Raw genomic sequence first — 24,903 nt, 5'->3', positions numbered from 1 at the left:
TAGGGTCTTAAATAATTTTTAAACTAGTGTTTTAAATAGTTTAAAAGATTGTAAATATGATACCGTCACACTACCAAAAATTGGAAACTACAGACAATTAAAAGTCATAGAATCATATTTATAAAACCATTTTGGTGTATTTCCTTCTTGTGTTTTATGTATGAATATTATTTGTGTAGTTGTAAATATACTGTACTACAATTGTTTTTTTAAAATTAATTAATTTAAGTCTTTGAAGAGTGAATCCATGTGGTTAAAAATCAGAGCATAAATAGCATACAGTGTAACATCTTCCTCCTTCTCCCTATCTGCCTCATTTCCAACCATCCCAACCGCAATCCTCCACCAGTCAACCTTTGTCAGTAGATTTTAAGATAGCCTTCCAAAGTTTCTTTATGCATATATAGTAAATATGGATAGAGTCTTATTTTCTCCCCCATTTTTGATAGAAATTAGCATGTTTTACACTCTGTTATGCACCTTGCTTTTTTTCACGTAACGATAAATTAAAAATCTTTCTAGTTAATCTGTTTTTGAATCTTGCTTTGTTGGTTAACTATTAAAACAGTATTTTATTGTGTTTTAGTTGAAAGTTTACACAGCAAATTAGGTTCCCATTTAACAATTTTTATACAAATTGTTCCCTGCCACTGGTTACAGTTTTCACAATGTGTCAGTATTCTCATTGTTTCCATTCTGTTTGTTCTGTTTCCATTGATCTAACTTCCCTTCTCCTTGCCTTCTCATCTTTGCTTTTGGATAAATGTTGACCATTTGGTCTCATATAGTTGATTGTTTAATGAAGCACATTACTCACAGGTGATAATGTTTATTTTATAAGCCAATCTATTATTTGGCGGAAAGGTGAACTCCAGAAATAGCTTCAGTTCCAAGTTCAAAGGGTATCTTAGGGTGATAGTCTCCAAGGTTCCTCTAGTCTCTATCAGCCCAGTAAGTTTGGCCTTTTTTAGGAATTTGAGTTTTGTTCTACATTTTTCTTCCATTCTATCCAGGACCTTCTATTGTGTCCCTAGTCAGAAAAGTCAATAGATTGGTTAACTATTAAGCATATTTGTGTTACCTTATATCTTACTAACTTTCATTTTTATCTTCCAAAATATATCATTTAATAAACATGTTCTGGTTTACTTAACCATTCTCCTACTGAACATTTAATATCCTTTTGATTCTTTTTATTGTTATGGGTAATAATATGTTGTTGTTAGCTGCTGTGGAGTCACCCCTGACTCATGGTGACCCCATGCCCAATGGAAAGAAAAGCTGCCCAGTCCTGCACTATCCCCATGATCAATTGCAGATCAGACCAGTTGTGATACAAGGAGCTTTCATTGGCTGATTTTCAGAAATAGATTGCCAAGCCTGTCCTTCTAGTCTGTCTTAGTCTGGGAGCTCTGCTGAAACCTGTTTAACATCATAGCAACATGCAAGCCTCCACTGACAGAGAGGTGGTGGCTGTGCACGAGGTACATTGGCTGGAAATTGAACCTGTGTCTCCCACATAGAAGGTGAGAATTCTACCACTCAACCAACACTGTCCCCTTTAATTAGGTAGTTATCAACTAACTGACAGGAAAACTCAGATAAGGCTGCACAGACTATTTTATTAAAATCTTGAGTCTAAGAACATCAGACAGAGTGAGGAGGAAAGACATTCTCTTGAGAGGACACAACATATGCAAAAGCATCCAGTCATGAAAGCACATGGTTTATTTGGAGAGTAGTTTTTTGTAGCTGGAGCAGAATGTGCCCATGGGGAATTGCTAGAAACGAGCTTAGAAAAGGGGGCAGGCGTCACACGAACAGACATATGCACACCCATGTTCATGGCAGCATTGTTCACAACAGCAAAAAGATGGAAACAACCTAGATGCCCATCAACAGATGCGTGGATAAACAAACTATGGTACCTACACAAAATGGAGTATTATGAAATGATAAAGAACAAGGATGAATCTGTGAAGCATCTCATAACATGGATCAAACTGGAGGACTGTATGCTGAGTGAAATAAGTCAATCACAAAAGGACAAATATTGTATGAGACCTCTATTGTAAAAATCCATGAAAAAGTTTACACACAAAAAGTAACAGTCTTTGTTGGTTACGAGGGATGGGAGGGGTTGGGGTGGGGAAATACTAAATAGACAATAGATAAGTGGTACTTCGGTGAAGGGTAAGACAGTACACAATACTGGGGAAGCCAGCACAACTTGTACAAGGAAAGGTCATGGAAGCTCCATAGACACATCCAAACTCCCTGAGGGACTGAATTGCTGGGTGGAGGGCTGTGGGGACCATGGTCTCAGGGAACATCTAGCTCAATTGGCATAACACAGTTTATAAAGCAAATGTTCTACATTCTACCTTGGTGAGTAGCATCTGGGGTCATAAAAGCCTGTAAGCAGCCATCTGAGATACTCCACTGGTCTCAACCCTTCAGGAGCAAGGACGAATGAAGAGAACAGGACATAAGGAAAAGATTAGTCCAAAGGACTAATGGACCACAGCTACCAAGGCCTCCACCAGACTGAGTCCAGTACAGCTAGATGGTGCCTGGCTACCACCACTGACTGCTCTGACCAGGATCACTACAGAGGGTTCTGGACAGAGCTGGAGAAAGATGTAGAACAAAATTGTAACACACAAAAAAAAGACCAGATTTCTGGCCTGACAGAGACTGGAGAAACCCTGAGAGTATGGCCCCCAGACACCCTTTTAGCCCAGTGGTGAAGTCACTCCTGAGGTTCACTGTTCAGCTGGGGACTGGACAGCCCCATAAAACAGAACGGGACTAATGAGGCACAGCAGTCCAGGGATGAGGACTAGAAGGCAGGATGGGACAGGAAAGCTGGTGATAGGGAACCCAAGGTTGAGAAAGGACGGTGTTGACATGCCATGGGGTTGTTAACCATTGTCATAGGGCAACATGTGTACTAACTGTTTAATGGGAAACTATTCTGTAAACCTTCATCTAAAGTACAAAAAATAAAAAGAATTATCTAAGTGAGATCAAATTGACAACAGCAACTCAAAAGGTTTGATGGGAAGCCTAGGGGCCAGTGAGTTGAAGATAATGGTGATGGAATAATTTGGAAAAGGATAGTGAGAATAGCAGCACAACTGGAAGAATGTAATCGATGTCACTGAATTGTACATGTAGAAATTCATGAAATGGTGTGTCTTTGGCTATGTATATTTTCACCAAAAAAAAGTAGGTCCTCCAAGGTCGAGAAGGGAGAGGGTTGACAAGTCGTGGGATTGTTAACCAATGTCATAAAACAGTATGTGTACTGACTGTTTAATGAGAAACGATTTGTTCTGTAAACCTTCATCTAAAGTATAATAAAAAAAAAAAAAAGAAAAGGGGTTAGGGGTGAGCGTGTGAGTTTTGTACAAAACCTTGGCCTGCCTCCTGTAGTCAGTGGGCAGCGAAGACCAACTGAGATTTCTATTTTTGACTGATAACTAGTGTTCAAGTTGGAGCCCTGGTGGTGCAGTGGTTAAGAGCTCAGCTGCTAACCAAAAGGTCGGCAGTTCGAATCTACCACCGGCTTCTTGGAAACCCTATGGAGCAGTTCTGCTCTGTCCTGTAGGGTCACTATGAATGGGAATTGACTCGATGGCAATGGTTTGGTTTTTTTGGTTAGTGTCCATGTCAAGGAGCCCTGGTGGTGCAGTGTTTAAAGTGCTTGGCTGCTAACTGAAAGGTCGGCAGTTTGAATCCACCAGCTGCTCCATGGGAGAAAGATGTGGCAGTCTGTTCCCATAAAGATTTACAGCCCTGGAAACCCTATGAGGCAGTTGTACTCTGTCCTATGGGGCAGTTCTACTCTGTCCTATAGGGTTGGTATGGCAGTGGTTTTGGGTTTGGGTTTGGGTTAGTGTTCATATGCAAGGAGGCAAGGTGCGCTGAGGCAGGAAACTGGAGTGGAAGGAGGAGCTGCCAGGAGGCTGTGTGAGAGCTCATGAGAGCTGAACCAAGATAGTGGTCCAGGGAGTAGAAGGGAGGAGAGCAAGAGAGTATATTGGGAGACAGAATTGGTGGGCGTGCTGAGTAATTGGATTTGGCAGGCAAGGATTAGGGAAAGTCAAGAACCACTGGAGGGCTGGTGACTAATGTATGGAAGCACCATTCTCTGAGATTAGGTGTTCAAAAGAAGGAGCAGATTTTTAAAGAGAAAGATAAATGAGTTCCTGCTTAGGCATGTTGAGTTCAACATAACTTTGGGACATTCAAATAAACATGTTCAGTGGGCAACTGAGTATGGGCCCAGAGCTTAGAAGAAAATATCCAGGTGACATTCCTATTTAAGAATCCTTGATGTACCGAGAGACCCTTGACATTTGGGGGACAAATTTGCAAACACCCTACATTGCTATTTTAAAAGTAACTTTCATTTTGTTGTTGTTATAGAAGTAATGCTTCTTTAGGATATAATATTAGGAAATATGGAAAAGTAAAAATAAAAATCACGCATAATCTTACCACTTTTTGCATATATACATATATTTTTTTCCTTCAAAACCATGTTTATGAATGTCATTATTATTAGCTGCTATCCAATCAGCCCCTGACTCATAGTGACCCCATGCACAACGGGATGGGACCATTGAGATCCACAGGGTTTTCACTGGCTGATTTTTGGGGGAGTGGCTCGCCACCCTTCCTAGTCTGTCTTAGTGTGGAAGCTTCGCAGAAGCCGGTTTCGCATCTTAGCAACACGCAAGTCTCAACTAACAGATGGGTGGTGGCTGCGCTTGAAGTGCATTGGCCAGTAATTGAACCTGGGTCTCCCACAGGGAAGGCAAGAATCTTACCACTGAACCACCACTGCCTCCTGCATTTATGAATAAAGAAGTGAATATATCAAAGGCCTCTTAAACTTAGCAAGTCTGTTAGCCCTCTTCCCAGGATCTCAAACCCCACTTAGTTACTTCTCTTTACTGCATGTTCCTCCTGTATGTATGGATAACCCCCCAGCAAATGCCCATTTTGAGGCCCTCTGAGGCTTGGGTCCTGCATCCTATATATATACAGTTTCAGGAGAACTGGACTGGACCACAAGTGAGCCACAAGGATGCACTTTGGGAAGAGCAGAGAATGGTGTAAGAAAATGCTCTGTTCTCCTTCTCCCCGGCCCTGCCTTGGTTCCCTCTTGTCTTCCTGAAATGTGGGCAGAGGCGTCAAGCTCTGTAAGAATGGAATGGGAGAAGTGACCAAAATATGAACTTTCCAAGGGAGATAAAACAGTTGGAAAAGAGTATACTCTACAGAAGAAGTTAGAGTGCCTTCTTCCCACCAAACCAAGCATTTGGGCAGTCTCTCAAAGGAGATAGCTGGGAGTTATGCTTGTTTCTTTCTCAAGCCCTCCAGCCTCACCCATCTCTCCCTCTCACAGGGTCGACAGGGTTGGATTCAGGGGTATTCAACCAGTGCAGTCACACAGGCCCCATACTCAGAAGGGCCCCACGCTTGGGGTGTAATGCTCTGTGACTGCTGTCTTGAAATTCTTAATAATTTTATCTTTAAATTTGTGTTTTGTCAGTGAAGTCCGATGGGACAATGTGGCATGCACCAGGAGCTTGGAGCCTCTGTTTACCCACAGTCTCGTCTCTTACCATCTCCCTACCCTTGGACAGGTTCTTGGCTACCCACTCACCCAGTCCCTGATGCCGTGGGCCCTACCTGGTATCCCCCTCCCCGCCCCTGTCCAGTGAGCCCTGTTGTCTTCTGCTGGGAAAGTTGGGGTCAGGAGTGAGTGTCCTGTTGTGGTGTCTGAGGTGGGGCATGGTAGTGGCCAACCCCACCCAGGCTGGCAGCATCATGGTGACTAGATGGGGGCAGACTCTCCCTCATCTCTGAGACAAGTACCTAGAACTGTTAGCACAGAGGTTGCAATAACCTTGAGGGTTACCCATGGAAGGCAGACTTTGGGAAGGGGAGATGCCTGAATTGACTTCCCTTGTCCCTGCCAGGGAAGCTGGTGGGAGAGGGAACCCGGCAGCTGTCAGGCCCCAGCTTGTAGAGGTGCACCAAGTCATGAGATGACCTATTACGGTCTACACTCACCTTGGGAACATTCCTATGTCCAAGGGAGTGCATCCTCTGGCTATTCCATGCCTGAGGCAGTGTCTTAGTTACCTAGTGCTGCTGTAACAGAAATACCACAAGTGGGTGGCTTTAACAAACAGAGATTTATTTTCTCACTATTTAGGAAGCTAGAAGTTTGAATTCAGGGCTCTGGCTCTAGGGGAAGGCTTTCTCTGTTGGCTCTGTGGGAAGGTTCTTGTCTCTTTTCAGCTTCTGTTTCTTAGTTCCTTGGAGATGTCATGTAGCCTGGCATCTATCTGCCCCCAACTGTGTTGGCTTAATCTGCTCTTTCATATCTCAAAAGAGATTGATTTAAGACACACCCTTCATTAATATGGTCTCATTAACATAACAAAGAAAACCTATTCCCAAATGGAATCATAACCACAGGTACAGGGGTTAGGATTTACAACACATATTTTTGGTGGACACCCGCTCTTCTTCCTTCCAAACTTCCTGAGTCTGGATTGTGTTAATCTTTTCTGGCCAGCTCAAGGGATGAGCTACAAAATACAAATCGTGTAATATTAGTGATTCTGCATAAGAGTTAGATGCTCTAACACTTGCATTTAAAACTGGCATTGCATAATATAAACATACAGTAGTCCACCCTTATCCACAGGGGATACATTCCAAGACCCCCCACCACCACCGTGGAGGCCTGAAACCACGGATAGTACCGAACCCTATATATACTATGTTTTGATCTATACATACATACCTATGATAAAGTTTAATTTATAAATTAGGTACCCTAAGAGATTAACAACAGTAACTAATAATAAAATAGAACAATTACAACAATATACTGTAATAATAGGTGAATGTAGTCCTCCCGGCAGGAGGGGGTGGGAAGGTGTGAGATTTTCAGGCTGGATTGATTGGGTTAACTGAAACCTCAGTAAACGAAACCATGGATAAGGGGCGGCTACTGTATATGTTTATATTGTATAATATAAACAATATATAAATGATAAAATTCTTACTAATAATTTAAAATTTTAATTTGCCTTTACTTAGAATTATATTAAATAGTGAATAAAAAAACACCACATGGAAGAAAGGAAACCGTGTTATAGTTTAGTACCTTTAATGTAACCTTTCTCCTTTTTTTTGTTATTGTGATACACACACAACATCCACCATTCCATCAATTTCTACATGCACACTTCGGTGACATTGATTACATTCTTCAATTTGTGCAACCATTCTTGACATCTCTTTCCTAATCATCCCACCATTGTTAACATACATTCAGTGCACTCTAAGCAAAACCCCTCACTTTCCCCTTCCTTCCTGTCCCTGGTAACCACTAATTACTTGTGGTTTCTATGTATTTGCTTATTTGATATAAGTGATGTCCTCCAGTTTTTATCCTTTTGTGTCTGACTTAGTTCACTCAGCGCAATGTCCTCTAGGTTCATCCACGTTGTTGCACGCAGCAGGGCATCATTCCCCTTTATGGCTGACTATGTATGTACCACATCAGGTGATGGGCATTTTGGTTGTTTTCACCATTGGGCTATTGTGAATAGTGTGGCAATGAACACTGGTGTACAAGTATCTGTTTGAATCTCTACTTTCAGGTCTTTTGGGTATATACCTAAGAGTGGAATTGCTAAGTAGTATGTTCAGCTTTCTGAGGAACCGCCATACTGTTTAACACAATGGCTGTACCAATTTATAGTCCTACCAGCAATTTATAATCCCACAGCAAGATGAAGGGTCCTGTTTCTCTACAACCTTATCAACACCTAGTTTTTTTTTTTTTTGGTTTGTCATTGCCATTCTAATGGGATGAGATGTTATCTCATTGTGGTTTTGATTTGCATCTCTCTAATGGCTAATGACTGTGAGCATCTTTTCATTTGCTTGTTGGCCATTTGAATATCCTCCTAGGTGAAAAGTCTGTTCAAGTTCCTTGCCCATTTTTTAATTGGGTCCTCTGCTTTTTGGACAAGGGGCCCCACATTTTCATTTTGCACTGGGCCTTGCAAATTATGCAGCCGGTCCTGGAGCCAAACGTGACCAAAGCAAAACCCCTGTCCTTGCGGAGCTCACAGACTGGTGGAGAAAAGAAGATCATAACTAAGTAATGAAATAAGATAGATTCAGATTGTGATACATGCTCTCAAGGAAATCAGCAGGTCGATCTATGAGCTATCAGGAGTCCTGGTGGCCCAGTGGTTCAGCCCTCAGCTAGAACTCACCAGCCACTCCATGGGAGAAAGATGTGGCAGATTGCTTCCTTAAAGACTACAGCTTTGGAAACCCTTTGGGGGCAGTTCTACTCTGTCCTATAGGGTCTCTATGAGTTAGAATCCACTCGACAGCTATGGGTATCTATGAGATAGACCATAATAGGGAGGTACAGGCTGGTAGAGAAAGTCTCTGAAGATCTGGGAAAGCACATGAGAATAGTAGCCAGGGTGTAACATTCACTATTTCTTTACAGTTTTGCTTAGGGCTGTCTCTGCCAGTAATAAAGGTGTAAAAGGTGTACTCCATGCTACCAAACCAAACCAAACCCAACCAAACAAAAACAAAAATCAAAGAAAAAAGCACCTGGTAATGACTAATAACTTCTTGTGTTTTTCAGAGACTGTGAATACAACAATACCATTCTCCTTCAGGGGAATAAAATTTTCTAAGGTATTGTTCAAGATTTACCTTGTGTGTTCGCAACCTTTGGAATTTGAAACAAGCAATTCACAACTTCTAAAAATAGAAATTAAATATTAAGATGTTCAAGGTTTTTTTTTTCTAGGTACTGGATATTTTGGTATTTCTTCTTTCTGCAGAATATGAAAAGGTTACACAAAAGAATTTTCCTTTTTATTGCATTTTTCCCTCTGACATACTTTGCTAAAAGTAATGCAAATGTTCAGTATTAGTATGTTGAATGATTTTCATTCAGATCAAAACACTGGACAACCACTGTGTATAACTCAGTAACTCCCTATATAACATGCTAAATATATATATATCTATATATATGCCATATATATATAATTTATGTAATATACAAAATATATGGTAAAAATTATTTAGGAGAATAAAAATCACATAAATTATAGACTTGTTTTTGTCCAAGATTTTTCTTGGAAACTTAGCCTGGACATCCTGGCCTTGGTAAAAATAATTAATGCCTAATAAAAAATACAGGTGTAAATTTAGATATTTGCATTACATACCTAGCAATGAAATTTTACATGTTTCACTTTTTAGTGACTTGAAATAAACTTTAGCAAGGCATATTCTTTGCCTATTTTTTACAAATGATATGTAATGTTCAAAACCTCATAGGCTAGTTTTAAAAATTGCAAAAAACATTGTCTCATAAAAACAAATGGATTTTATGCACGCTGAATTCAAAGGCTTGCAAAATTTCATCTCATTAGAAAAATGAGAAAATTGTAATCAATTCTATTTAAATGGCTTTCTCCTAGCCTCACAAAATTTTTGCAAAAGCCTTTAAAATAGAAGATCTAACATTTTATATTATTTGTATTTCTGTTTCCCTGTTTTAGGGACTGTACAGATGTGTTGCAGAAGCCATTAGCGGAAAGACTGAAGAGATGCTCTTTTGTTTGAATTTTACCATGATACACTAATCTGCATTCAAATAAATGGAGTCGATTTTATTTTTCGAAGGTTTTGTTCTTTATTAACAATTTTTTTGCACAGGTGAAGACATCTCTTGAGTTCACTTGCCTGCTGCTACTCGGGGCTCACCTACGTCTCTGCAGCTGCCACCTCCTGGATGTCAGACCCTGTTTGACATGCTGGGAATGCAGCGTTTAACAACCCAGACCAAAAAAAAAAAAAAAAAAGAAAAATCCTGCCCTCATGGAGCTTATATTTTCATAAGGGGAGTGCCTTTGTTTCTTAGGGCTGCTGTAACAGAAGTAGCACAAGTGGGTGGCTTTAACAAGCAGAAATCTGTTTTCTCACAGTTTAAGAGGCTAGAAGTCTGAATTCAAGGCACTAGCTGTAGAGGAAGGCTTTCTCTCTCTCTTGGCTCTGGGGGAAGGTCCTTGTTTCTTTTCAGCTTCTATTCTTTGGTGATCTTCATGTGGCGTGTATCTTCCCCTCCATCTGTGCTTGCTCTGATGCCTAACGGAAACCCTGGTGGTGTAGTGGTTAAGTGCTACAACTGCTAACCAAAAGATCGTTGGTTCGAATCCACCAGGTTCTCCTTGGAAACTCTATGGGGCAGTTCTACTCTGTCCTATAGGGTTGCTGTGAGTTGGAATCAACTCGACAGCAATGGGTTTGTTTTTTTTTGGGTTTTCCTATGCCTAAACTGCTACTTTTATATCTCAGATGTGATTTGCTTAGGACACACACACCTTACACTGTTATAGCCTTATTAACATAACCAAGAAAACCCTATTCCCAGATGGGATTACATCCACATATATAAGGGTTTGGATTTACAACACATATTTTTGGGGGACACAATTTAATCCATAACAGAGAGACTGATAAATATAATAAGTAAGTAAATTACATAGTTCTTTAGAAGCATACACACTATGATAATTGCTATGAAGTACAATATAGCAGGGAAAGGGGATAGGGATCGGAGGTGGTGGTCATGGTTGTAGTTTTAAATAGGATGATCAGGAAAGGCCTCAGTGAGAAGATGATATTTGAAAGAGTTGAGACAGCAAGTCATGTGGCTTTATCAGGGGAGGGCATTGCATGTTGAGGGAACAGTTGGTGCCAAGGCCCTGAAGCAGAAGGGTGCCTAGTGTGTTTGAGGAAGAGCAGGGGGCTGTTCAAATGAAGTGAATGAGGGGAGAAGAGGTCAGGTAGGTGTAGGGTGGGGCAGACAGGTACTGTAGAATCCGATACGCCATTGTTAGGACTGGCTCTTGCTGTGAATGAGATGAAAATTCACTGGAAGGTTCTGAGTGGAAGAATGACATCAGCTGACATTTTAAAGAGGCTTATTCTGGCAGTCATTTGCTCAGGCATGAGATGATGCTGGGCAGTAATCCAGGTAAAAAAGGAAAGAATTTAGGAGGCTTTTGTAGTAATCCAGGTGAAAGATGATGGAGGAGGTGGTGGGAAGTGATCTATTCTGGATATATTTTGAAGGTAGAGCCAAAAGTATTTGATGATGGATTGGATGGAAGATATGGGACAAAGGGAGTTATCAAGGATGATTCCAAGTTTTTTTGTCTGAGCAAATGGAAGAATAGACTTGGCATTTATTGAGATGGGGATGTCAGGAAGGAGCAGGTTTTATGAAGACAATCAGGGAGTTGTTTTTGGACATGTTAAGATATCTATTAGATACCCAATAGAGACTTTGAAAAGGCAGTAGGATATGGTGATGGTTGCACAACATGGTTAATGTAACTAATATCACTAAACTGTACACCTGATGATTGCTCCTTTCCCCCTCCCACCAGCCTCTGGTAATCACAATTAAACTTTGATCTCTAAACATTTGTTTGTATACCACATTATTTTTAATGGCTGCATAAATTCCTGTTATTTGGATATACCATAATTTGGTTACCCATTTCCCCATAATGTAGGATATAGTACAGATGTAGTATGAATAAGGAAGACCGAAGAAAAATTGATGCCTTTGAATTACAGTGTTGGAGAAGAATATTGAATATACCATGGACTGCCAGAAGAATGAACAAGTCTGTCTTGGAAGAGGAAACCCTGGTGGTGTAGTGGTTAACAGTTCAGCTGCTAACCAAAATGTTGGCGGTTTGAATCCACCAGGTGCTCCTTGGAAATGCTATGGGGCAGTTCTACTCAGTCCTGTAGAGTTGCTATGAGTTGGAATCGTTTTTGGTCTTTTTTTGGTCTTGACAAAGTAGAGCCAGAATGCTCCTTAGAAGTGAGGATGATGAGACTTCATCTCATGTACTTTGGACATGTTACCAGGAGGGACTAGTACCTGGAGAGGGACATCATGCTTGGTAAAGTAGAAGGTCATTGAAAAGGAGGAAGACCCTTAACGAGATGGATTGACACAGTGGCTACAATAACGGGCTCAAACATAGCGATTATTGTGAGGATGGCGCAGGACTGGGCAGTGTTTCATTCTGTTGTACATGGGGTCGCTGAGTTGAAGCTGACTCAACAACACATAACAACAACAACAACAGATGTAGAATATAGTGCTAAACATGAAGCTAAATATTGCCTCACTTAATTTTTACAAAACCTTTGGAAGGTAGATATTATTGTCTCCATTTTATAGGTGAGGAACCTAAAGCTTAGAGAGGTTAAGTAACTTGCCTAAAATCACATAGTAGTAAGTGGAGGGTCTAGGATTTAATCTTAGTACTATAACTCCAAAATCTGTGCTACTTTTTTTTTTTTAAAAATCATTTTGGTGGAATTATAGGTGTTTTAGACTTTTTGTCCTTGTGTTTTACACCAACTTTTCTACAATAAATATGTATTGATTTTTATATATTGGCTAAAATGACATTAAAAAACTATTATTATTAATCGCTTAAGTCCATTTACTTATTTAAAATAAAAGGAACCTTTAAGCAATCCCAATCAAAAGCAGGGAAAATTGGAAACAACATAAGTGACAACCATTACGGATAATATCGAAAGTAAATGGTGCCGTCTGTCATACTATACAGCATTAAAAAAAAATGAAGTAGATGTACATGTATAATGTAAATAAATCTCCAGAGAATATTGCTGAGTTAAAAGTTAAGCTGAAATATTGTATGAGACCACTATTATAAGAACTCAAGAAAAGAAAACACAGAAAAAAAGCATTCTTTGATGGTTACAAGGGTGGGGCGGGAGGCAGAGGGGAAATCACTAACTAGATAGTAGACAAGGGTCAACTACAGTGGAGGGAAGGACAACACACTACACAGGGGAAGTCAGCACAAATGGACCAAAGCAAAAGCAAAGAAGTTTCCTGGACACATCCAAACACTTTGAGGGACAGATTAGCTCTGGGGACCATAGTTTCAGGGGACATCTAGGTCAAGCGGCATAACATAGTTTATAAAGAAAATGTTCTACATCCCACTTTGGTGAGTAGCATCTGGGGTCTAAAAAGCTTGTGAGCGACCATCTAAGATACATCTATTGGTCCCATCCCACTCAGAGCAAAGGACAATGAAGAAAACCGAAGACATAGGGAAAATTCTAGCCTAAAGGACTAAAGGACCAAATGGACCAGAGACTCCACCAGCCTGAAACTAGAACTAGATGGTGCCCGGCTACCACCAATGACCACTCTGACAGGGAATACAACAGAGTCCCGGAGAGAGAAGAAGAAAAATGTAGAACAGAATTCAAATTCATGTAAAAAGACCAGACTTAATGGTCTGACAGAAACTAGAGGGAACCCCCGAAACTATGGCCCCTGGACGTTCTGTTAACCCAGAACTGAAACCATTCCGAAGCCCACTCTTCAGACAAAGATTAGACGGGACGATAGAACAAAAAATAATACATGTGAGGAATGTGCTTCTTAGTTCAATCAGATATAAGAGACCAAATGGGCAGCTCCTGTCCAAAAGCAGGATGAGAAGGCAGGAAGGGACAGGAACTGGTTGAATGGACACAGGGAGCCTGAGGTGGAAAGGGGACGTGTGCTGTTACATTGTGAGGATTGCAACCAATGTACCAAAACAAGGTGTGCGTACATTTTTGAATGAAAAATTAACTTGTGCAGTAAACTTTCGCCTAAAGCACAATTAAAAAAAAAAAGTTAAGCTGAAGGTAGACATTTACAGTATGATACACTGAAAAAGTAAAAGAAAAAATATCAAAACCTACAAAAGGATATAATGTATTTTCTACAGGGACATATATTCATATATAAAGGCATTAGGTAAAAACGGGAAGAATATACACCAAATCAATCAGGGTAGTTATACTTGGTTAAAGGGGAAAGAGATCAAATTGCGGGTTGATGTTTAGAAGGGACTTAAACTTCATCCATAGTGTTTCAAGTTTTTATGAGATCTATTCCTGTATTATTTATAGTAAATAGCCTCTAAAATATGAAAAGATGTTCAACCTCACTCAAAAAAAACAAAAAAACAAAACAAAACAAAACACAAAAGTACATGGAGATATCATTTCTCCTTCAACTGGCAGATTGGAAAGCTTGGTCATACACTCTGTTGGTGACGCTGTGAAGAAATACTGCTGTTGAGAAAGAAAATGTTACAAACTTTATAAGGGGGAGTTTCACAATATCTAACAAAGCCATCAATCCGCTTCTAGAAATCTGCCGTGAAGAGACGCCTTAAACAATACAAAAATATATGCACAAGATGATTCATTGCAGCATTATTTGTAATTGCAAATATTGGAAACTACCTTAATACCCAGATATAGAAGATTGGTTGAATAAACTTTGGTATATACACACGTGGACTTCTATACAGTTGTATAAGAGAATAAGGAGGATATCTATGGACTGACATGGAGTGATTTCTAGGATATATTGTTAAGTGAAAAAAGAAAGTTGCAAAAGTATATATATAGTATGCTACCTTTGTGTTAAGAGTGAAAGAGAAATAAAAAACGTGCATGTATCTGCTTATTTTCACAAACTGAAATCTAATGAAATTGATTACCTACAAGACGTGTGTATGGAGGAGACAGGAAACGGGGTGCAAAACATAAAGGGGGGATAACATTTCTCTAACTATACCTTTTTATATAATTTTGACTTTTGGATTATATTAATGTTCTACATATTTTAAAATAAAAATACATATGTAAGGATGGGGAAAAAGAAATTCCAAAGACTGAATGTAAGTAGAAGCAAATAAATCCAATTGTATTTTTAAATTACTGTCATGAGCACATCGAAGGTGGAAAAAAAAAAGAACATATCCAAGTAATTTCAGAATACAATATTTTGACTATATACTCTGAGTGTAAAGAAAAAAAGAACTGCAAAGTAATCTTAAATTTCTCTTAGTAATTTTTTTTTATAGTAGTATGGGAATAGCAATTCTAAAGCAATTTTGTGTGTATGGTAGAGTCGAGCAAAGGAGTAAATACTGTATATTCATGTTGTTGGGAGCTAGTGCTTTCACTATGTAAGATCAAAACCGAAACGAAACCTGTTGCTATCGACTATGTAAGAAGGCAGATACAAATACGGAAAAGTACCAGTATGGACAGAAAAAGCAAGCAAAAAACCTGTGAAATTGTACTGGAATTGAAGGTATTAAGATAAACTCAGCAGCCCTGGTGGCGCAGTAGTTAAAACACTTGGCTGCTAACGGAAAGGTCAACAGTTCAAATCCACCAGCCGCTCCCGGGGATCTGTAAAGATTACAGCCTTGGAAACCCCATGGAGCAGTTCTACTCTGTCTTATGGAGTCACTAATTTGGAATTGATGGCAATTTTTTTTTAGTATAAACTCATGATTTCTAGTATTTTTTCTGACTCACCCTTGACAGTCCACTCAGACGAAACCACTTGTGATTTCCTAATAGTATATTCATTATCAACTAAAAATCTTTTCTTGTAAGCAAAAAGAGTCATCTTACAGTGAGTTGACTTGAAGTTACACATATTTTCATATATTTCCATTTAAACTATACGGCCAATTCTAACAGCATTCTGTGAAGTATACTGAGAGCTTAACACAATAGATTTCGGTGAAAGCAATAAGATCCAAGTTAGGCAGCATAACTCAGGCATTTGCTTGACAAGGGGTAGAATATAAAGTCATTCTCGAACTAGGTCATTCATGCAATTCTACAAGAATGCTATGTCTCAAGCCTCAGCTTTCCACAAGAGTTGGGCGCCGTTGGGTCAGTTCTGACTCATAGCGACGCTTTGTACAACAGAACGAAACACTGCCTGGTCCTGCACCATCGTCACAATCATTGTTATGCTTGAGCCCATTGTTGCCTCACTGTGTCAGACCATCTTGTTGAGGGTCTTCCTCTTTTTCACTGGCCCTCTAATTTACCAAGCATTATGTCCTCCTCCAGCGACTGATCGGTCCTGATAACATGTCCAAAGTATGTGAGACATAGTCTCACCATCCTTGCTTCCAAGGAGCATTCTGGTTGTACTTCTTCCAAGACAGATTTGTTTGTTCTTTTGGCAGTCTATGGTATAGTCAGTATTCTTTGCCAACACCACAATTCAAAGGCATCAGTTCTTCTTCGGTCTTCCTTATTCATCATCCAGCTTTCACATGCATATGAGATGATTGAAAACATCATGGCTTGGGTCAGGCGCAACTTAATCTTCAAGGTGACATCTTTGCTTTTCAACGTTTTAAAAAGGTCTTTTGCAGCAGATTTGCACATTGCAATACATCGTTAGATTTCAGCTGCTTCGATCAGGTTGTTTGGGATCCAAGTAAAATGAAATCCTTGACAACTTCAATCTTTTCTCCGTTTATGATGTTGCTTATTGGTCTGGTTGTGAGGATTTTTGTTTTCTTTATGGTGAGGTGTAATCCATACTGAAGGCTGTAGTCTTTGATTTTCATCAGTAAGTGCTTCAAGTCCTCTTCACTTTCAGCAAGCAAGGTTGTGTCATCTACATAATGCAGATTGTTAATGAGTCTTCCTCCAATCCTGATGCCCCGTTCTTCTTCGTATAGTCCACAGCTTCTAGGATTATTTGCTCAGCGTACAGATTGACTAGATATGGTGAAAGGATACAACCTGACACACACCTTTCCTGACTTTAAACCACACTGTATCCCCTTGTTCTGTTCCAGTGATTACCTCTTGATCTATGTATAGGTTCCTCCTCATGAGCACAATTAAGTGTTCAGGAATTCCCATTCTTCGCAATGTTATCCATAATTTGTTATGATCCACACAGTTGAATGTCTTTGCATAGTCAATAAAACACAGGTAAACATCTTCTTGGTATTCTCTGCTTTCAGCCAGGACCCATCTGACATCAACAATAACATCCCTGGTTCCACATTCTCTTCTGAATCCAGCTTGAATTTCTCACAATTCCCTGTTGATATACTGCTGCAGCTGCTTTTGAATGATCTTCAGCAAAATTTTACTTGTGTGTGATATGAATGATATTGTTTGTTAATTTCTGCTTTCAGTTGGATCACCTTTCTTGGGAATAGGCATAAATATGGATCTCTTCCGGTCGGTTGGCCAGGTAGCTGTCTTCCGAATTTCTTGGCATAGACGAGTGAGCACTTCTAGTCCTGCATCTGTTTGTTGAAACATCTCGATTGGTATTCCGTCAATTTCTGGAGACTTGTTTTTTGCCAATGCCTTCAGTGAGGCTTGGACTTCTTCCTTCGGTACCATCAGTTCCTGATCATATGTTACCTTCTGAAATGGTTGAGCGTCGACCAATTCTTTTTGGTATAGTGACTCTGTGTATTCCTTCCATCTTCTTTGACGCTTCCTGCATCATTTAGTATTTTCCCCATAGAATACTTCACTATTGCAACTCGAGGCTTGAATTTTTTCTTCAGTTCTTTCAGCTTGAGAAATGCTGAGTGTGTTCTTCCCTTTTGGTTTTCTATCTCCAGGTCTTTGCACATGTCATTATAATACTTTACTGTGTCTTCTCGAGCTGCCCTTTGAAATCTTCTGTTCAGCTCTTTTACTTCATCATTTCTTCCTTTCACTTTAGGTACTTGACGTTCTTGAGCAAGTTTCAGAGTCTCTTCTGACATCCTGTTGGTCTTGTCTTTCTTTCCTGTCTTTTTAATGTTTAGAATATGAGTAAGTTGCCAATTAAAGGAATAGCCATGATTTTTAGCATTCAGTCAAGCTTAATGTTGTGTTGATAAATGAATAAAGTCTAAGTAGGTCTTGGTACAAATGATGGCCACCCATAATCACCCACCGCCATGTAGAGATGTTTTGCTTATTGTATTAAGTAATAATAACAGAACATAAAATATTATGTTTACTTTGAGTGAAGTTATATGAAAAAATGGAGATAGTATATAACGGTGTTGGGATTTAGATTTTATTATTATTATTTTAACATTTTTTTCTTTAATGTTGCCATATATTGTCTCTAATTAAGGTAAATTATACTACCATCAACAAAACAATCCTGTTGGAAATGCCCTTTTAAAATCGATAAGACTCATAAGATATTTTAGGTAATAGAGAAAATAAGAGAGGGCTTTTCCGAACATAAGCATGATTGTGGCCAATGTGCGGAAGAAACGTTTTCCTCTATAAGACTTAATTATAACTCTGAAAGCCAGAAGAGGAAGCAATAATTCAAGGCAAAGGAAGTGAAGAGCTTCTGTTTCCTTAGTGTGCATGAGCAGGCCTGAAATGGACATTATTGCTAATGAGAACAGCACGCTTTCAGAAGAAAAGGATACATCAGCCTCTCTGTGTAGATAATTTAGGGCCAGCACAACTCTAGCAATCAGGGAACTGATTTTTGTTCCTGGCATAACTTGGGCATGAGATAAAAGGCTGGGAGTGCCCCCTTAATAAGTTGTTCAGTGGCTGCTCAGTAATGCATTTGAATGTAGTCTCCCAATGCATACATTTTCTATTGATCATCATTTCTCAGTTTAAATTACTTTACAGTAAATTCTCCCCCTGCCTCCCCTTATCCTTGGTTTCACTTTCCTTGGTTTCAGTTACCCTCGGTCAACTGAGGTCTGAAAACGTTAAATGAGTAGAAATGAAATCTGGTGCCTTCCCACTCCATCTTGCCTGGGGACCACATTCACATAACTTTTATTATTATTAGTTATTATTATTAGTTATTGTTGTTAATCTCTTACTGTGCCTAATTTAACTTTATCATAGGTATGTATGTATAGGACAAAGCATAGTATGTATAGCGTTTGGTACTATCTGCTGTTTCAGGCACCCATGGGGATGTGAACGTATCCACTGTGGATAAGGGAGGGACTACCGTACTGAGTTTTCAAGCTTAACTACCGTATCAGTGAAGTTTACTCCTTTAGATGTTGAGCTTAGCACTGTTGAATACTCAAAAAAGAAAAGAAAAAGGGAAATATTTCGTGTTTTAGTCATCTAGTGCCTCAGTAACAGAAATACCACAAGTGGACGGCTTTAACAAATAGAAGTTTATTCTCTCACAGTCTAGTAGGCTAGGAGTCCAAATTCAGAGCATTAGCTCCAGGGGATGGCTTTCTCTGTCGGCTCTGGAGGAAGGTGCTTGTCATCAATCTTTCCCTGGATCTGGGAGCTTCTCCGAGCAGGAACCCTGGGTCCAAAGGACACACTCTGCTCCTGGCACTGCTTTCTTGGTGGTATGAGGTCCCCCTGTCACTCTGCTCGCTTCTCTCTTTTATATCTCAAAAGATATTGGCTCAAGACACAATCCAATCTTGTAGATTGAGTCCTTCCTCATTAATATAACTGCCACCTATCCCACCTTATTAACATCTTAGAGGTAGGATTTATAACACGCAGGAAAATCACATCAGATGACAGAATGGTGGACAATCACACACTACTGAGAATCATGGCCTAGCCAAACTGATACACATATCTTTGGGGGACATAATTCAATCCATGACACTTGGCAATATGGTTGGGGAAAGAAAAAGAGGCCATTTTGGAGAAGGGGAGGAGGTTTTGGTGGATGAGAAAGTTTGGCCAATAGGAGGGTGCCCTGTAGGTGTGGTGGTGGTAGACGTGGTGGAGTTAGAGGTGACAGAGTTTAAGAAATGAAAGTAGAAATGTGATAAAACTGCCTACTGTGCAATTTCAGTTAAAATACTGAATGGCAGCTCCTGTATAAGCAGATGGATCTGGAAGGCTGTAGACTTTAGCTTCCCCCAGTTTAGCCAAGTTTGTTCCGCCTAGGCTGATCTGCTTCTGACCCTTCCTCTCCTAGGCCTCCTTCTATCCTATTGGAAGGAAGAAGAGGAGAAGAGATAAAGGAAAGGAAAAATGCTAGATGATTGCTCAGAGCTTATAGGCAGTGAGACCTGGAATGGAGTCACTCCTTTTGGGACAGGGACGCAGCAGCAACACCTGCTACAGAAGAAGGGAAGAGTGGCCAGATGGTGGAACATGGTGACCAGACAGTTTGGTGTTGGGAAGCACACGGGGTGATAAATGATCACTCCAGATGCTACTAAAAATCTGCCTAGAAAATGAGATACATGGGAGTGTTGGAAACTTGTTCCAGGCGGTGTTACTTACTCCATGACGTCAATTGTATAAATATGAGGGGTTGCAAACTCAGGTCCTTGAGGGGCCAGATAGAGCAGGCTGGGTGTAGGATAATAGGGAGAGGTGTGATTGTGGTGAACAGAAGGGCACATGCACAATTTGAATTTACTATATGGGAATGCCCACTGTAGTCAGATCTTCTGATTTTTAAAGAGAAGGGGTAAATTTGGATTTTTATGTGAAAAATTTAATCATAAAAAGTCAATCAATTTAAAGAGTTTGAAAGCACTGTGTGGGACATGATTGTGTCTACCAGACAACACTTGTACATCTCACAGCCCCTGAATCCCAGCATGTCAGAAACGGAACTCATTAGTCTGTATTCCCTATTTCAGTTAATTGTCTCCTTTTCTACGTCCCTATTCTCAACGTCTTTGTTCAGGTTCTCACAATTTCTTTCCTGGTCTGACTCGTTTCTCTGTCTTTCATTTCACCCATTTCTAATCCTCTAGTGACCCATCTAAAATAAGAATTGAAGCAAGTCATTGGCCTGCCTGGGAATATTCCATTTTGCCCCACTGTCTGCAGGATGCTGAACTGCCTGCAGTTCTGCTAAGGGACACACTATTTCATTTTTCTCTACCTTTGCTCGTACTGCTTCTTTTACCTAGAATACCTTTTCCTGTCTGTATCAGGATGTGGTCAGTTGTAAATAACACAAAACCCAACTTAAACTGGCTTAACTCATAAAGAGGATTTATTGACTTACATAAATGATAGGGAAGGCTTCAGGGCTGTTCTGATTCTGTGGCTCAATGATATCACTAAAGATCCAGATGCTGTCTTTTCGGTCTTCCTAAAGCTGGCTCCCTGTTGTGTTGTAAGATGGCTGCTGACAGCATCCCGGTTACCTGCTTCCTTGTTCACATTGAGGGGGAGATGTGGTGTGGGTAGGAAAGGTGATAACTAGAAAGTCTCTCAGAAAAACAAGACAATCTCTTTTCTAGAATCCCCCAGCAAGTGTTGTCCTCAACCTCATGGACTGCAATCATATTAAATAACTTTGGTCAGAAGATAGGATTACACAGTTTGGATTAGGCCTGAGCTACCTGACTCACCCTTAGAGTCAGGGGTGGAGTTGGATTCTGTGAAAGTACATAGGCATTCCTGGGTAGATGTGGATGGATATTCATTCTGAAATTGTGTTGGCCCTCAAGAGAGGGGGAATGATGTTGGGCAGGCAATTACAATGCCCTCAGTACTTTCTTTTTCATCTTTCCTTCTTTACTCAACACAGGTTTACAAATATTTGCTGAGCACCTACCATGTGCCAGACACTCTTCCAGGTACTAAGGATTCAACAGTGAACAAAACAGATGAAACACTTGCTTCTACTGAGAACAAACAGAAATTAAACAAGTAAATTAATTCATAAACAAGATAATTTGAGATAGTAAGTGCTATGAAGACAGTAACATAAGAGTATATGACAAAGAGTAAAGACAGCCCCTTTAGATGGGTGTACAAGGAAGGCCTTTCTGAAGACCTGAGAGCTAAAAGATGAGAAGGAGCCAGGTATGTGAAGATCTGGGAGTGTTCCAGGCAGAGGGAACAGAGAGTATGATGGCCCTGAGGCAGGAATATAGACAAGGCCAGTAGACAGCAGTAAGTGATGAGCAATATGGAGCAGGAAAGGACAGGAGTACTTAGACCTTGCTGGCTACTGTAAGGGATTTGAGTTTTTCAAATAGTAATAAGAAGTCATTGGAAAGTTTAACAAGATCACTCTGGTAACAGTGTAGAGAATAGAGTTTTAGGTGGATAAGTATGTAATCAGGAGTCCCTGGGTGGTGTAAATGGTTAAGCACTAGACTACTAACTGGAAGGTTGGTAGTTCAAACCCATCCCGAGGCACCTCAGAAGAAAGGCCTGGTGATCTGCTTCTGAAAGGTCACGGCCTTTTAAACCCTGTGGAGCACTTCTACTCTGCAACACTTGAGGTTGCCAGGAGTTAGAATTGACTGAGCGACTGATAGGCGGATAGGTAGGTAAGTAGGTAAGAATGTGATCAGAAGATCATGTGGGAGGTTGTTGCGATTGTCCAGGCAAGAGCAGATACATCTTGATTAGGCTGATAGCGTTGGGGATGGAGAGATGTGGATTTTAGAGGTGGAGCCAGCAAGACTTGCTGATGGTTTGGATGTCTGTGTGTGGGAGTGAGAGGGATGAAAGAAAGAAAGGAATAAAGGATCATTTGTAGGTTTGTAGCCTGACTAACTGTGTGGGCGCCACATAGTTTCAAGACTGTACTCCGGGATCACCTCCTCTCTTAACCTGACTTAACCTCACTTGGCAGACTTGACCATGCCCAACTTTGTTTCCCCCATGCGATATGAGTCGGAATCGACTTGACGGCACACGACAACAGCAACAACAACAACATGTCCATTGTAAGGAGCCCTGGTGGCACCAAGGTTAAGCACTTGGCTGTTAACCAACCAGTCAGCAGGAGAAAAGACCTGGCGATCTGCTCTCATAAAGATTTCAGCCTAGGAAACCCTATGGGGCAGTTCTACTTTGTCCTATAGGGTCACTATGAGTGGGACCAATGGCACACAGTAACAACAGTGCCCATTACAATCCCCATTAAATGATGTTGCTTTTTGTTTACTTGCCTGTCTCCCCCACCTGAATGAGGTTCATGAGGTAGGAAACATATCTTGTTTTCTGTTGAATCCACAATGCCTGGCAGGCTGCTTGGTGTGGAGCGGGAGCTCTGTTGGTGTGTGTTGAATGAATGAATGAGGTCTAATCACTAGAATTGATATACAAGTACAGAGTGGTACTCACATTAGGTAGACCTGTTGCTAAGTTACTTGATCTACCAAATGTAAAACCAGGAATTGTTCTTGTTCCCGTTACTGGAGAAGTGCGGGTAGAAGTCTACCCAGAAGGCAAGTTAGAGGAAGGGTTCAAGGTCAGGGAATATGAAATATAGACCTCAGGGAGGCAACTGATATGCTACATGGGGGAAGTCACATATTTGACTGAGTTAAATGGTTCTAATATTTGGAGTGGCAACATATTGACGCTGTAAAAAGACAGTTTTCCACATACAACAGCACCTGTCTAGGAGACATAAAAAATGAATGTGTTTCATCACAACAGGTTCTGATGAGCTGAGGCTAATAAATGACAATAAACTTTGTGTAATCCTGAGAAGCCAGACCCTAACTAACCATACACAGACCTAAGTTTGCATTCCATCCTATATAGAGTTATGGTTTTTAATCCTTAGCATAACCACCATGGAAACCCTTTCTAACACTCAAAAAAGTACTATGTTTTTCTCCTTAGTGAATGACTCTCAATTTCTTTACTAGTATGTGTTCTTTTGCTTGGTAAATGTGGACGTAAAAACAGCATGGGGCGGCATCTGACCTCCTCTAACTTCACAAAGGGGAAGGAGAATCAAGATCAACAGCCCAACGCTGATTCCTACGAGGCTGAGGTCAGACATGCCTTCTCTCTCTGCCATCTTTACCAATTCTGACCCCAACCGTCCCTCCCACGGCACTCTCTACTTCTCTGCTGGATTCGATAATTCATTGCAATAGCCACACAGAACTCACAGACAATACTCACGATTATGGGGTTTATTAGGGAAGTAACAGGTTACAGTTCAGGTTTAGGAACACTTAGAATACAGTTCTTCCATCAGGACAGCCTCTTTTCAGCTGTGCTTGCAGACACACCTCTCTCTGGCCCTAGGCCTCTGCCCTGCTCAGGTAAATGTTACGCAGCTCTTTTAGCCCCTGCCAACAAGTCCCCAGAGGCACCCCAGGTGCTCAGCTTTCTTGCTCCATGGTCCAGGAAGCCCAATGCACCATCTCCTGCCAGTCTCTCCTGCTACCATTTCTCACCATCTTCAGGGTTACAGCTCACTTTCAGCCTCCTGGTTCCAGGAGCTTCTCAGAGCAGGGATCCCAGGTCCAAAGGACGTACTCTCTGCTTCTGGCTGTTCTTCCTTGTTGATGGTGAGATTCTCCCTTTCTCGCCTCTGGTGTGGCTCATTTCAAGCCCAGCAGGATGGCAAAACTGACCAATCCCTTTGGTTGGCCACAATTACCCTATCCCACAGTCCTGCCCAATCACTTGGGTAGGAGTTACAAGACCATGGTGAGAAAGGCCACACAAAAGCGATCCATTGCACTGCAATCAGCTTTTAAAAATATTTATTAATTTATTTAAAAAATTGAGCTCCAGTAGTCTTTGTTTAATTGTTTGACAAAATGGTGGTGAATGCTGTTTACCTAATTATCATTTACTATCCATGGATAACATTGCGAAGAATGGGAATTCTAGAACACTTCATTATGCTCATGAGGAACCTGTACATAGATCAAGAGGCAGTCCTTCGAACAGAACAAGGGGATATTTGAGTGGTTTAAAGTCAGGAAAGTTGTGCGTCAGGGTTGTATCCTTTCCCCATACTTATTCAATCTGTGTGCTAAGCAAATAATCTGAGAAGCTGAACTCTATGAAGAAGAAAGGAGCATTAGGATTGGAGGAAGACTCATTAACAACCTGCGTTACGCAGATGACACAACCTTGCTTGCTGAAAGTGAAGAGGACTTGAAGCACTTACTGGTGAAGATCAAAGACTACAGCCTTCAGTGTGGATTA

The 24,903-nt window shown here is 40.6% G+C and overlaps 1 protein-coding gene across 1 annotated transcript in view; it reads left to right on the top strand.

Annotated features, from left to right (window-relative positions):
* The window catches only part of LY96 (lymphocyte antigen 96), a 34,286-nt gene extending 24,531 nt beyond the window's left edge, over positions 1-9,755 (top strand). The window contains exons 4-5 of the mRNA XM_012554451.2: positions 8,711-8,763; positions 9,642-9,755. Coding sequence (XP_012409905.1) covers positions 8,711-8,763; positions 9,642-9,725 — 137 coding nt within the window. The 3' untranslated portion in view covers positions 9,726-9,755. The remainder of the gene's footprint in view (positions 1-8,710; positions 8,764-9,641) is intronic.
* Positions 9,756-24,903: the final 15,148 nt, after the last annotated feature.

This window comes from Trichechus manatus, unplaced genomic scaffold (assembly GCF_000243295.1).
Source record: "Trichechus manatus latirostris isolate Lorelei unplaced genomic scaffold, TriManLat1.0 scaffold00018, whole genome shotgun sequence".
In the NCBI taxonomy this organism is placed as follows: Eukaryota; Metazoa; Chordata; class Mammalia; order Sirenia; family Trichechidae; genus Trichechus; species Trichechus manatus.
Note: the sequence above shows the minus strand (reverse complement) of the source record. Positions and strands in the feature narration are given on the sequence as shown.